The 13,200-nt window shown below is 41.4% G+C and overlaps 2 protein-coding genes and 1 pseudogene across 11 annotated transcripts in view; all 3 read left to right on the top strand.

The window, feature by feature from the left end:
- Positions 1 to 13,200, top strand: part of POLK (DNA polymerase kappa) — a gene marked incomplete at its 3' end in the record, with an annotated part of 101,656 nt that overhangs the window by 77,699 nt on the left and 10,757 nt on the right. For 6 of the 7 annotated variants that reach the window (XM_079145194.1, XM_079145192.1, XM_079145196.1 and 3 more), the window contains one exon: positions 11,235 to 11,481. The exons of the other annotated variant lie outside the window; for it this stretch is intronic. In XM_079145194.1, the coding sequence (XP_079001320.1) occupies positions 11,235 to 11,481 (247 nt within the window). Of the gene's footprint in view, positions 1 to 11,234; positions 11,482 to 13,200 lie in introns of those variants that run through there. 7 annotated transcript variants of the gene reach the window in all.
- The window catches only part of ANKDD1B (ankyrin repeat and death domain containing 1B), a gene marked incomplete at its 5' end in the record, with an annotated part of 89,753 nt that overhangs the window by 6,728 nt on the left and 69,825 nt on the right, over positions 1 to 13,200 (top strand). Inside the window, one exon of one of the 3 annotated variants that reach the window (XM_079145218.1) lies at positions 11,442 to 11,649. The exons of 1 other annotated variant lie outside the window; for it this stretch is intronic. In XM_079145218.1, the coding sequence (XP_079001344.1) occupies positions 11,442 to 11,649 (208 nt within the window). Of the gene's footprint in view, positions 1 to 11,441; positions 11,650 to 13,200 lie in introns of those variants that run through there. One more of the 3 variants, XM_079145220.1, reaches the window with a different exon arrangement.
- Positions 1,546 to 2,812, top strand: LOC306664396 (large ribosomal subunit protein uL4-like; annotated as a pseudogene). Its single transcript has one exon. The product of its transcript is annotated as a large ribosomal subunit protein uL4-like (transcript).

Below are 13,200 nucleotides of genomic sequence, written 5' to 3' on the forward strand. Positions count from 1 at the left end.
CTGGCACAAAATAGATGTTAACAATCACAAATGAATGAGCAGTAGATGTCCAAAGAGTGATGCCTATTACTACCTTATTGTTTTCTCTGGGAAAATAGGGTGGTAGCTGACTCAAGTAGCTGCATTCAAACTGCACCCTAAAGGACAGACATTCCAGAAAGAATTGCATTATTTTTCCTGTAATTAGATAATACCTGGCCTTATACATGTTTTACTACTATGTCCTTTTGGGGTATATTGAAAATTTCTAAACAAGGGCTCAAACTATGAGTAAGGCTAAAAAAAATTTTTGAGAAAATATTCCATTTTGAAAACTACCTGCAGCTGGTGGCTGAATTTTTTTTTTAAATAATGTTCCATTTTGAAAAACAGTGATATGAACATGCTTAGTGCTGGTAGGATTTTAGTGAACTTCATAGTGATAATGTTTATTCCCCTAGAGTAAAAACTGTTCTTGTATAATTAAGGAATACTCACTTTTGCTTTGTAATACATAACTGGATTATTAGTTAAAGAAATCCCAAAATGATTTTAATATGATGAATAGTATTGAAAACAATCCAGTTATGAAACAAACCATAATATTGAGCTGTTCCCCTTATAAGTGTGAGGCTGATTATGACGGTCTTATCTGTAACTGCTGCAGTCCGTAGAAAGTTGAGGGAGGTAGAGAATCTAGAGGCAAATGATAGCAATACTTATAGCCTTGGTCTCTAACATTATTTCACGATCTCATTACACACACACACAAGCAGAGGGGAAGAGGTAGGATACGAAAGAGAGAGCCCTAAATCACAGACAAAAAATGGTGGGTCAAATCTAGTTTTGTTTAATGAGAGCTGAAAAGTTTTTTCACTCCTAGAATATGCTACACTTCCAATTTGACCTCTGAAACCATCCAGAGGGAGATGTGCCAATATTTCATTTGGGGTGCAGGCAGGGGATATCTTGGATTGAACTCAGGGGCACTAGACCACTAAACCACATCCCCAGCCCTTTGTTGTATTTTATTTAGAGACAGGATCTCACTGAGTTGCTTAGCACCTCACCATTGCTGAGGTTGACTTTGAACTCTCAATCCTCCTGCCTCAGCCTCCAGAGCCACTGGGATTACAGGCATGCACCACCATGCCCGGCTTAATTTTCTTTTTTTGTAACTCATTCATCAAACACACTGCTTTGAAGCTAGGGGTTCAGGGTAGAAATTTCTGTTTTTCCTTTAATGTTTCTGCTTTTCTGTTCTATTATTAGAACTTTTCTCCCTGCTATGGTGAGTGGAAATCTTGGCTGGACTTTACCCTGATTCCAGGGCGAGAAGGGAAGGGTGGAGGGTTCTGGACACAAAATCTGCAGGGGAGGAATCGAGGAGAAGATCATCCAACGATGTCTATTTCTAGAGGGAACCAGGTTGTATGGGACCTGGTGACCACCTTAGAGGTTGAACAAGGGTGCATCTGGAAGCAACCCAGGAGAACATCTTGGTTCTCAGACCTTTAGGATTCCAACTTTCCTTGGATCTTAGAAAACTTGAATTCTGCCAGAAAAATGGAAACATTTGAGACTAAGAACAAGGCGTGTACTCAACTCCTGATATCAGTGGACTCCAAGAAAAGGTAAATCATCTGGCAAAAATGTTACTTTGCCTGCTGTGTTCAAGTCTCCAGTTTGACCAAATATTGTGAACTTTGTCCACACCAACTTGTGTAAAAACAACAGGCAGGTCTATGCTGTGAGTGAACTAGCAGGTCATCACACCAGTGCTGAGTCTTTGGGTTCCAACAGAACTGTGACTCAAATTCCCAGAGTTTGAGGTGGCAGGACCTACCATTCTGGCCATGATGTCTTTGGAAATATGTACAGAGGTGGCCACATGTTTGCACTAACCAAAATCTGGCACTATAGAGTGAACACAACCCAAAAGTAGTATGCTGTCTGCTCTGCCTTGGCCACCTCGGCCTTACCAGATCTGGTCATGTCTAAAGGTCATGACGTTGAGGAAATTCCTGAACTTCCTTTGGTGGTTAAAGGTAAAGTTAAAGGTTACGAGTAGACCAAGGAGCCTGTTCTACTTCTTAAGAAACTTTAAGCCTGGAATGATTTCAGGAAAGTCTATGCCTCTCAACGAATGAAAGCTGGCAAGGGCAAAATGAGAAACCATCACCATATTCCATTCAGGGTGCCCTGTATCATCAATAATGCATAAAGGGTATCATCAAGGCCTTCAGAAATATCCCTGAAATTACTCCATGTAAGCAAACTGAAAATTTTGAAATTTTCTCCTGGTGGGCATGTGGGACGTTTCTGCATTTGGACTGAAAGTGCTTCCCAGAAGTTAGACAAACTGTGTGGCACTTGGTCTAAAACTGCTTCCCTCAAGAGTAACTATAACCTCCCTGTGCACAAGATGATCAACACTGACCTTAGCAGAATCTTGAAAAGTTCAGAGATCCAAAGAGTCCTCAGGGTCCAACACAAGACCATTCAGGAGCCTGAAAATGAAGTAATTGAAAAACCTGAGCTTCTTGTTGCAGCTAAATCCATATGCAAAGACCAGTCACTGGAATACCATTCTTGCCAGGCCAAGAATCACAAACTCCAGGTGGATAAAACAGTAGCAGCAGCAGCCAAGTCAGACCAGAAGGGGACTGCAGGCAAGAAGCCTGTGGTAAAGAAACAAGAAGCAAAAGAAGCCTGTGGGTGGGGGAAACGGCTGCACCTACCAAGAAACCAACAGCTAAAAAAAACCTGCCTCAGAAGAAAAGAAGCCTGTGTGTTAACTCTTAAAGATGTTTTATTCTATGAAATGAAATGATTTTGGACAGCTTATTTTGAATAAAGAGTTGATCAGAGAGGCAGTGACCAAAAAACTAAAACAAAACAAAACAAAGAAAACTTTATCTAGGCATATAATCACCCAGAATAGACAACTAACTGCATTTCATCAATTCTCTATTTTAGAAATGACTAAGAAATAATATCCAAAATAATATTCAAGACACTGAGTTTCATAGGTTAACACTGCATAAATATGGGAAACCAAAGTAAGTTCAGAGCAAGGATAGATGAAGCAAGCTCTTCTTTATTCTGCTGTGGGGTCAATCCGTTAAATATCTGACCTGGCTCAAGTTCCCAGGGGTAAAATTGCTGCTGGCCATGAGGTTCTGGGCTTTATATACAGCCTTAGCAGAGCCAGGCCATGGGAGGAGTTGGTTACTTTTGGTGAACTGTTTTGGTGGGGAGTCAGCAGGGCCAGATTGTGGGAGGAATTTTGTGGCATATTCATTTAGGGCCAGGCGGGAGGACAGGTAGGTAACCATATCCTTCAGTTTCCATTGTCATTCTTTACAGCGCGTATTTTCTTCTGATTCTTAGAATTTGAGTTGTAAGCATACTATATAAACATGTAATTTTTTGTCCTATTTTTCCATTTTATTATATTTTATATATATATTACATATATTTTTCATATTAGTACAATCTGATATTGCTGTATAATATTCAAGTCAGTGTATTTGCTATTGTCTTGATCATATCCCATTTATAAACATGAGGCCCATTTAATTAAATTTCATTTTATTTTTTCAATATCTATTGAACTCATGAGTGCTCTACCAGTAAGTTGAATTCCATCCCTTTTTATATTCTCATTTGAGGTAGGGTCTCACTAACTTGCCCAGGCTGGTCTTGAACTTGACGATTCTCCTGCCTCAGCCTCCAAGTAACTGGGTTTACAGTCATGTGCCACCATGACTAGCTCATTTCACTCTTTTAAAAAAGAAAGTTTGGGCGTTTCAAGATGGCAGACTACAGGGAGGCTGCATTTCATGTTGCTCCAGGACTCAGGATTCAAAAGAGGAGATATTGAGAGACTTGGGACCAACTCAAAGCAGCTGGGTGAGTCTCTCCTGTTGGGGAGGCGTCCCGGATGGGACGGTCGTCCCTGAACGCAGGGAACTTTGTGAAGTAGAGCTGCCGGCGAAACGCCCCTCCCCCCACTGGAGCAGTGAACTCGGACAACTGGGAGCGTCGTAAAGGAGGCCGCTCAGCACAGTGCTGGGACTCGGAGCAACCACTGGGGCTCCGGAGGCTGCCCAGGGGAGGAGTGGCGAGGAGAGCTGTGTGGACTTAGAACACCGGGGCCTGCCCTGAGGAGGAGGAGGAGGAGTGTTGCCGCTTGGATTCAGAGTGACTGCACCAGAGCTACAGGCGGTTGCCAGAGGAGGTAGCTGTGTGGCGAGCTGTTTGGACTTAGACCACTTCTGAACATCGGGGCCTGCCTGGAGGAGGAGGAGGAGGAGGAGGAGGAGGAGCTCGGCGGGTCGTTTGGACTCGCAGTGACTGCATTAGAGCTCCAGGCGGCTGTTCAGAGGAGGAGGCGATTGGTGAGTGGTTTGGACTTACAGCGACCGCGCCTGAACACAGGGGGGCTGCCTGGAGGAGGAGCGTGGTGGGTCGCTTAGTCTTGAGTGGCCGCACCAGAGCTCCGGGTGGCTGCCCAGAGGAGGCGTGCAGGGGGTCACGTGGATTCAGAGCCACTCAGAGCGACCGCTCCTGAACACCCGGGGGGTTACCTGGAGGAGGAGGAGGAATGGGGTGGGTCACTTCGACTCGGAGTGATTGCCCAGGGCAATGGGTGGTTGGTGGGAGGAGGAGGCACGCAGTGAGTTTCTTGGACTCCTAGTGACCACACCGGAATATGGGGCGGCTGTCTGGAGGAAGAGGCATGTGGCAGGTCTCTGGGACTCAGAACGATTGTACGGGGCCCCAGGTGGCTGCTCAGAGGAGGGGCCACATAGCCAGGCGATTAGGTGCAGAGCAGGGTCCCAGGATCTAGGAGGCTTCTTGGTGGAAGAGCCGCACAGAGACACGCTTAGGGCAGAGCGAAGGTTCCAGGACTGAGGGCAGATTCTCTGAGGAGGGGCAGCCTAAGGAGATTCATCTGCGAAGGGTGAGGCTCCCAGGCCCAGGAGGTAGGACCGGGCCGCTGGGAACTTTGCAGAGGAAGGCAGCCCAGCCCAGGTGGTAGCTGTAAATTGAGGGGAACCTCTAGGAGGGGAACTGACCAGCGAGACCTCCCCACCGGGTGAGTCTTCCCTGCCAGGTGAGGTTTCCCCAAAAGGACGAAAAAACCAGAAACACAGGCCCAAACAGGCCTTGCCTCAGCCCGCAACCTAGTTCCCCTTTGGATGACCATTGGTCAACAAGTGGAGGCACCTCTGCCCACTAGCAGGGAATATACCCCACCTGAAGGCCACCACTCCTAGAGAGGCAGCTTCCTTGTGGAGCACCGCATTATCAACTTCCTCTAAGACTTCAGCCTACTGAAGGCTAAGAGGGGATATATATAGAAATCTTCAGGGACAATGTAAGTCAATAGAGGAAATCTGCAATATCTCAGCGGTCCACTGATACCTGAACAATATGAGAAAACAAGGAAGGAAAATGCCGCAAACAAATCTAGATGTTACATCAATAAAACCCAATGACAGCATGGCAGAAGAAATGACAGAAAAGGAGTTTAGAATGTACATAATTAAAATGATCAGGGAAGCAAACAATGAGATGAAAGAGCAAATGCACACACCAAATGATGAGATGAAAGAGCAAATGCAGACATTGAATGATCCCACCAATTGACAGTTAAAAGAGCAAATACAGGAAACAAAAGATCATTTCAATCAAGAGTTAGAAATATTGAAAAAAAAACCAAACAGAAATCCTTGAAATGAAGGAAACAATAAACCAAATTAAGAACTCCATAGAAAGCATATCCAGTAGGATAGAACACCTGGAAGACAGAACCTCAGACATTGAAGACAAAATATTTAACCTTGAAAACAAAGTTGAACAAACAGAGAAGATGGTAAGAAATCATGAACAGAATCTACAAGAACTATGGGATATCATGAAAAGGCCAAATTTAAGAATTATTGGGATTGAGGAAGGCCTAGAGAAACAAACCAAAGGAATGAACAATCTATTCAATGAAATAATATCAGAAAATTTCCCAAATCTGAAGAATGAAATGGAAAATCAAGTTCAAGAGGCTTATAGGACTCCAAATACACAAAATTACAACAGACCCACACCAAGGCACATTATAATGAAAATACCTAACATACAAAATAAAGACAGAATTTTAAAGGCCATGAGAGAAAAGAACCAAATTACATTCAGGGGGAAACCAATACGGATATCAGCAGATTTTTCAATCCACACCCTAAAAGCTAGAAGGGCCTGGAACAATATTTTTCAAGCCCTGAAAGAAAATGGATGCCAACCAAGAATCTTATACCCAGCAAAACTTACCTTCAAATTTGACGATGAAATAAAATCCTTCCATGATAAACAAAAGCTAAAAGAATTTACAAAAAGAAAGCCAGCACTACAGAACATTCTCAGCAAAATATTTCATGAGGAAGAGATGAAAAACAAAGAAGCAAATCAGCAAAGGGAGGAATTATCCTAAAGGAACTGGTCAAATAAAGGAGGAACCAAGTAGTGTCAAATAAATAAATAAATAAAATTTAAAAAATGAACCATATGACCGGGAAACCAAATCATATCTCAATAATAACCCTGAATGTTAATGGCCTGAATTCATCAATCAAAAGACATAGGCTGGCAGATTGGATTAAAAAGAAGGATCCAACAATATGTTGCCTACAAGAGACTCACCTCATAGAAAAAGATACCCATAGACTAAAGGTGAAAGGATGGGGAAAAACATACCATGCACATGGACTCAGCAAAAAAGCTGAAGTATCCACCCTCATTTCAGATAATGTGGACTTCAAGCCAAAGTTAGTCAGAAGGGATAAAGAAGGTCATTTCATACTGCTTAAGGGAAGCATAAATCAGCAAGATACAACAATCATAAACATCTATGCCCCAAACAGTGGCTCATCCATGTATGTCAAACAAATCCTTCTCAATTTCAGAAACCAAATAGACCATAACACAATAATACTAGGTGATTTTAACACGCCTCTCTCACCACTGGACAGATCTTCCAGACAAAAATTGAACAAAGAAACCATAGATCTCAATAACACAATCAATAATTTAGACTTAACAGACATTTATAGAATATACCATCCAACCAAGAGTGAATACACTTTCTTCTCAGCAAGCACATGGATCCTTCTCTAAAATAGACTATATATTATGCCACAAAGCTAATGTTAGCAAATACAAGAAGATAGAGACACTACCTTGTATTCTATCAGATCATAATGGATTGAAATCAGAAATAAATGAAAGAGTAAAACACAGAAACTATTCCAACATCTGCAGATTAAACAATATGCTATTATATGATGAATGGATAACAGAAGATATTAGGAAGGAAATTAAAAAATTCTTAGAGGTAAATGAGAACAAAGAAACATCATATCAAAATCTCTGGGACACTATGAAAGCAGTACTTAGAGGGAAATTTATTTCATGAAGCGCATTTAATAAAAGAAGTAAAACTCAACAAATAAACGACCTAACACTACAGCTCAAAGCCCTAGAAAAAGAAGAACAGACCAGCACCAAAAGTAGTAGAAGACAAGAAATAGTTAAACTCAGAGCTGAAATCAATGAAATTGAAACAAAAGAAACAATACAAAAAATTGACAAAATAAATAGTTGGTTCTTTGAAAAAATAAACAAAATTGATAAACCTTTAGCCACACTAACAAAGAGAAGATGAGAGAAAACCCAAATCAGTAAAATTTGGAATGAACAAGGAAATATCACAACAGACAGGATTGAAATACAAAACATAATTAGAAGCTATTTTAAAAATCTATACTCCAACAAAATAGAAAATTTTGAAGACATCAACAGGTTTCTAGAGACATATGAATTGCCTAAACTGAACGAGGAGGACATACACAGTTTAAATAGACCAATTTCAAGTACTGAAATAGAAGAAGTCATCAAAAGCCTACCAACAAAGAAAAGTCCGGGACCAGATGGGTTCTCAGCCGAGTTCTACAAAACCTTTAAAGAAGAGCTCATTCCAATACTTCTCAAAGTATTCCATAAAATAGAAGAGGAGGAAACCCTCCCAAACTCATTCTATGAAGCCAATATCACACTGATACCTAAACCAGACAGAGACTCATCGAGGAAAGAAAATTTCAGACCAATATCCTTAATGAACATCGACGCAAAAATTCTCAACAAAATTTTAGCAAATCGCATACAAAAACATATTAAAAAGATAGTGCACCATGATCAAGTGGGTTTCATCCCAGGGATGCAAGGTTGGTTCAACATCAGGAAATCAATAAATGTAATTCACCATATCAATAGACTTAAAGTCAAGAATCACATGATTATTTCAATAGATGCAGAAAAAGCATTTGATAAAATACAGCACCCCTTCATGCTCAAAACACTAGAAAAAATAGGGAGAGTGGGAACATTTCTTAACATTGTAAAGGCCATTTATGCTAAGCCCATGGCCAATATCATTCTAAATGGTGAAAAACTGAAAGCATTCCCCCTAAAAACTGGAACAAGGCAGGGATGCCCTCTTTCACCACTTCTATTCAACATCGTTCTTGAGACTCTGGCCAGAGCAATTAGACAAACCAAAGAAATTAAAGGGATACGAATTGGAAAAGAAGAACTCAAACTATCCCTGTTCGCTGATGACATGATTATATATTTAGAGGAACCTGGAAATTCCACCAGAAAACTCTTAGAACTCATAAATGAATTCAGTAAAGTAGTAGGTTATAAGATCAATGCTCATAAATCCAACGCATTTTTATACATAAGTGATGAATCTTCAGAAAGAGAAATTAGGAAAACTACCCCATTCACAATAGCCTCGAAAAAAATAAAATACTTGGGAATCAATCTCACAAAAGAGGTGAAAGACCTCTACATTGAGAACTACAGAACACTAAAGAAAGAAATTAAAGAACACCTTGGAAGATGGAAAGATCTTCCATGTTCTTGGATAGGAAGAATTAATATTGTCAAAATGGCCATACTACCTAAAGTGCTAAACAAATTCAATGCAATTCCAATTAAAATCCCAATGACGTACCTTACAGAAGTAGAGCAAGCAATTATGAAATTCATCTGGAAGAATAAGAAACCAAGAATAGCTAAAGCAAAGAAGAGTGAAGAAGGAAGAGTGAAACAGGGGGTATTGCAATACCAGATCTTCAACTCTACTACAAAGTAATAGTGACAAAAAACGCATGGTATTGGTACCAAAATAGAAAGGTAGATCAATGGTACAGAATAGAGGACACGGACACAAACCCAAATAAATACAATTTTCTCATACTAGACAAATGTGCCAAAAATATGCAATGGAGAAAAGATAGCTTCTTCAACAAATGGTGCTGGGAGAATTGGAAATTCATATGCAACAGAATGAAACTAAACCCATATCTCTCACCCTGTACAAAACTCAACTCAAAATGGATTAAGGACCTTGGAATCACACCAGAGACCCTGCAGATTATAGATGAAAAAGTAGGTCCAGATCTTCAACATGTCGGCTTAGGATCAGCCTTCCTTAACAGGACTCCCATAGCACAAGAAATAAAAACAAGAATCAATAACTGGGATAGATTCAAACTAAAAAGCTTTCTCTCAGCAAAGGAAACTATCAGCAATGCGAAGAGAGAGCCTACAGAGTGGGAGAATATCTTTGCCAATCATACTTCAGATAGAGCACTAATCTCCAGAATCTATAAAGAACTCAAAAAACTCTACTCCAAGAATTCAAATAATCCAGTCGACAAATGGGCTAAGGAAATGAATAGACACTTCACAGAAGAAGATCTACAAGCAATCAACAAACATATGGAAAAATGTTCAACATCTCTAGTAATAAGAGAAATGCAAATCAAAACCACCCTAAGATTCCATCTCACCCCAATTCGAATGGCGATTATCAAGAATACAAGCAACAACAGGTGTTGGCGAGGATGTGGGGAGAAAGGTACACTCATACATTGCTGGTGGGGCTGCAAATTAGTGTAGCCACTCTGGAAAGCAGTGTGGAGATTCCTTAGAAAACTTGGAATGGACCCACCATTTGACCCAGCTATCCCACTCCTTAGCCTATACCCAAAGGACTTAAAATCAGCATACTACAGAGATACAGCCACATCAATGTTCGTAGCTGCTCAATTCACAATAGCCAGACTGTGGAACCAACCTAGATGTCCTTCAATTGATGAATGGATAAAGAAACTGTGGTTTATATATACAATGGAATATTACTCAGCCATAAAGAATGATAAAATTATGGCATTTGCAGGCAAATGGATGAAATTGGAGAATATCATGCTAAGTGAGATAAGCCAATCTCAAAAAGCCAAAGGACGAATGGTAGCGCTAATAAGTGGATGATGACACATAATGGGGTCGGTTAGTGTTAGGGTTAGAGTTAGGGTTAGGGAGGGGGGCAAGTATGGAGGAAGGAAGGACTGTATAGAGGGAAAAGAGGGGTGGGAGGGGTGGGGGGAAGGGAAAAAATAACAATGAATCAAACAACATTACCCTATGTAAATTTATGATTACACAAATGGTATGCCTTTACGCCATGTACAAACAGAGAAACAACATGTATCCCATTTGTTTACAATAAAAAAATACATTATAAAAAAAAAGAAAAAAAGAAAGTTTGAAGTTATAGTTGGTGTTCTGAATACAATAACATCCTGGCACTATAATTTGAAAGGAAAATAAGTTTGAAACGACCATTGAAATTATATAATTTATATTGAAATGAACGTTTCATAAATTCATAAGAATAGAAAATAAATGAAAAGCAAATTATCTCCCATGGCTGGGGGGGCGGGGAGGGGTGTTCAGAATCTGACCTGGGGCTGTGGTTGTGGCTCAGTGGTAGAGCACTTGCCTAGTATGTGTGAGACACTGGATTCGATCCTCTGCACCATATAAAACTAAATAAAGATATTTTTAAAAAGATTTGAATTCTAGTTTTTTTTCAATATTTGACCTGCCTCTGTATTTAGTTTTTTAAAAGAATCAACCAAGAAAGATGATAATTGCGTGATCATCAAATGAGAAATTAAAAGACGTGTTTTTTATTCCCAAGAAAATTCCGAAAGCCTATTTAGAAATTATTTGATATTGAAGTTCCGGTAGTGTCGGATATAAATGGAACATGGATATTTCTCAAAATCGTACAAAGAATTAGTGGAGTATAACACGGGAGCTTAACAGAGCTGTGGGTTTCATTTCAGGTGGACCCAAACCGCAGCAGGGCGCGTGCCACGCCCGAGGCGATTCTCCCAGGCCCGCCCCAGGCAGGGCAGGGCGGGGAGGCTGGAGAACCTGGAGCTGGTGGCCGGCGGGCGGACTCTGCCCAGCGTTCCCGCCGCAGCGGACCTCCGCCGGCAGCCCCGCGCCGTGTCAGGCCCCGGCGGGGCTCAGCAGCCCGCGGGGAGACCATGGACCCGGCCCGGCGCGCCGCCGACCGCGGGGCTGTGAACACCGGGGCCGGGGCCAGGCGGCTGCTCCACGGGGCAGCGACCGCGGCCGAGGGGCTTCGGGAAGACCTGAGGGGCGTGGCCGCTCGGCCTTGGAAGGGCCTCTCCCGGATCCCGACGCAGGAAGGGCCTCGAGAGGAGGAGGTAGCAGCTGCTGGACACGAGTTCCGTAAGTCTTGGAACGAGGTCTCAGGTGATGCCGGCGCCCTCCTGATGGGCAGTGGGGTGGCCTGAGTCCAGAGGACTTCAGAGCGTACCAGTGCGGAGGCCCTGAGGTGAGAAGCAAGCAGTGCGGGGGATTCGGCCCTGAAGACTCTCAAGTTCCTCCAACACTGCGCCCTTTGTTGGCTGCTTTTCAGCTTTGGAATCCTCCCCCACCCCAGTTTTGAGTCACAGTCCCCACCACCATGGTAGGTGGTAGGGAAAGTACTACTTTTCCAAATTAAGGAGGAGCCTATTTAAAGAAATGATTAAGCCCTTTTACAAATAAGGAAAGAGTTTCATGTTATCTTTTATCCTGACTTAGACACTGATTTATGTGTGACATAAGTTACTTAAGCTTTTTGCACATAAGTTTTTAAAGCATGGAGCAGATTATCTTTGCCTTGGGAATAATATATAGCATAAATTGAAGGACACTTTTGAAGAGTCTTCGAAAGTTGAAAGTGATTAGAGTCTGTTAACAAGAGCATACCCTGTACTGGCCGGGATGGCCTCATTTCCTAAAGACCAGCCTTAGGAGCTGTATGCCAGTTCCTTAATATAACATGCAAGTAGTTCATTCATTCATTTATTCTAGAAATATTTTCAAGATCTTACTCTTTGCTAGACATGTTCTAGATGTGGGGATGCAGAGAACAAGACAGCTCCTGTTCTAATGGAGCTCATACTCTGTTGTGATGAAGAGATGAAAGGCAAGTAAGGAAATACAAAGGATAAGATAATTTAAGGGACGGGTCTAAGTGCTATGAAGGTCATGAAATGGTCATGTGACTGAGACAGGGGCACAGAAGGGCTTAGATTTGATGACTTAGGCAGAGAGGACATTTTACAAATACCTGAATGACAGTAGACATGGAAAAGGCTACTGAGGTGGAAAAACATAAGCAAGAGATAAGCAAATGCAAGACAGAATTGAAATTGATTTGTTCCAGAAAGAGGAAAATGACCAGCATTGCTGTAACATGGGAAGTGAGGGGACTCTGGCCCCTTTTGGTCTCTGTTTCTTGGTTGCTATGAGGCAAACAGGCCTCCTCTGCCATGCACTCCCACTATAATATACTGTATTACCATAGGACCAAAGTAATAAGATGAAGTGACTATGGACTGAAACCTCTGAAACTGTGGGCCAAAATAAGCCTTCCATCCTCTTAAGTTGATTATATCAGGTATTTTGTCATTGTAATGGAAAGCTGACTAATATAGGGTAGTAGGCAGAACCAGTTCATGCAAGGGCCTTGATTCCCTAAGAAAGTAACTTCAACTTGATCTTGTCAGTATTTTTTTTTAAGTCTTAGCCATTCAAATAGATGTATATTGGTATCTCATTGTGGTTTTAATTGGCATTTCCCTGTTCCATTAAAGTCTTTTCTCTTTTTCTAAATTGGATTGTTGTTTTCTTACTGTTGAATTTTGAAAATTATTTATATATTCTGGTTATAGGTAATTTGTCAGATATGTGATTTGCAAATATATTCCCCTAGCCTGTAACTTGTCTTTT

Source organism: Sciurus vulgaris (genome assembly GCF_902686455.1).
Source record: "Sciurus vulgaris genome assembly, chromosome: 6".
Lineage (NCBI taxonomy): Eukaryota > Metazoa > Chordata > Mammalia > Rodentia > Sciuridae > Sciurus > Sciurus vulgaris.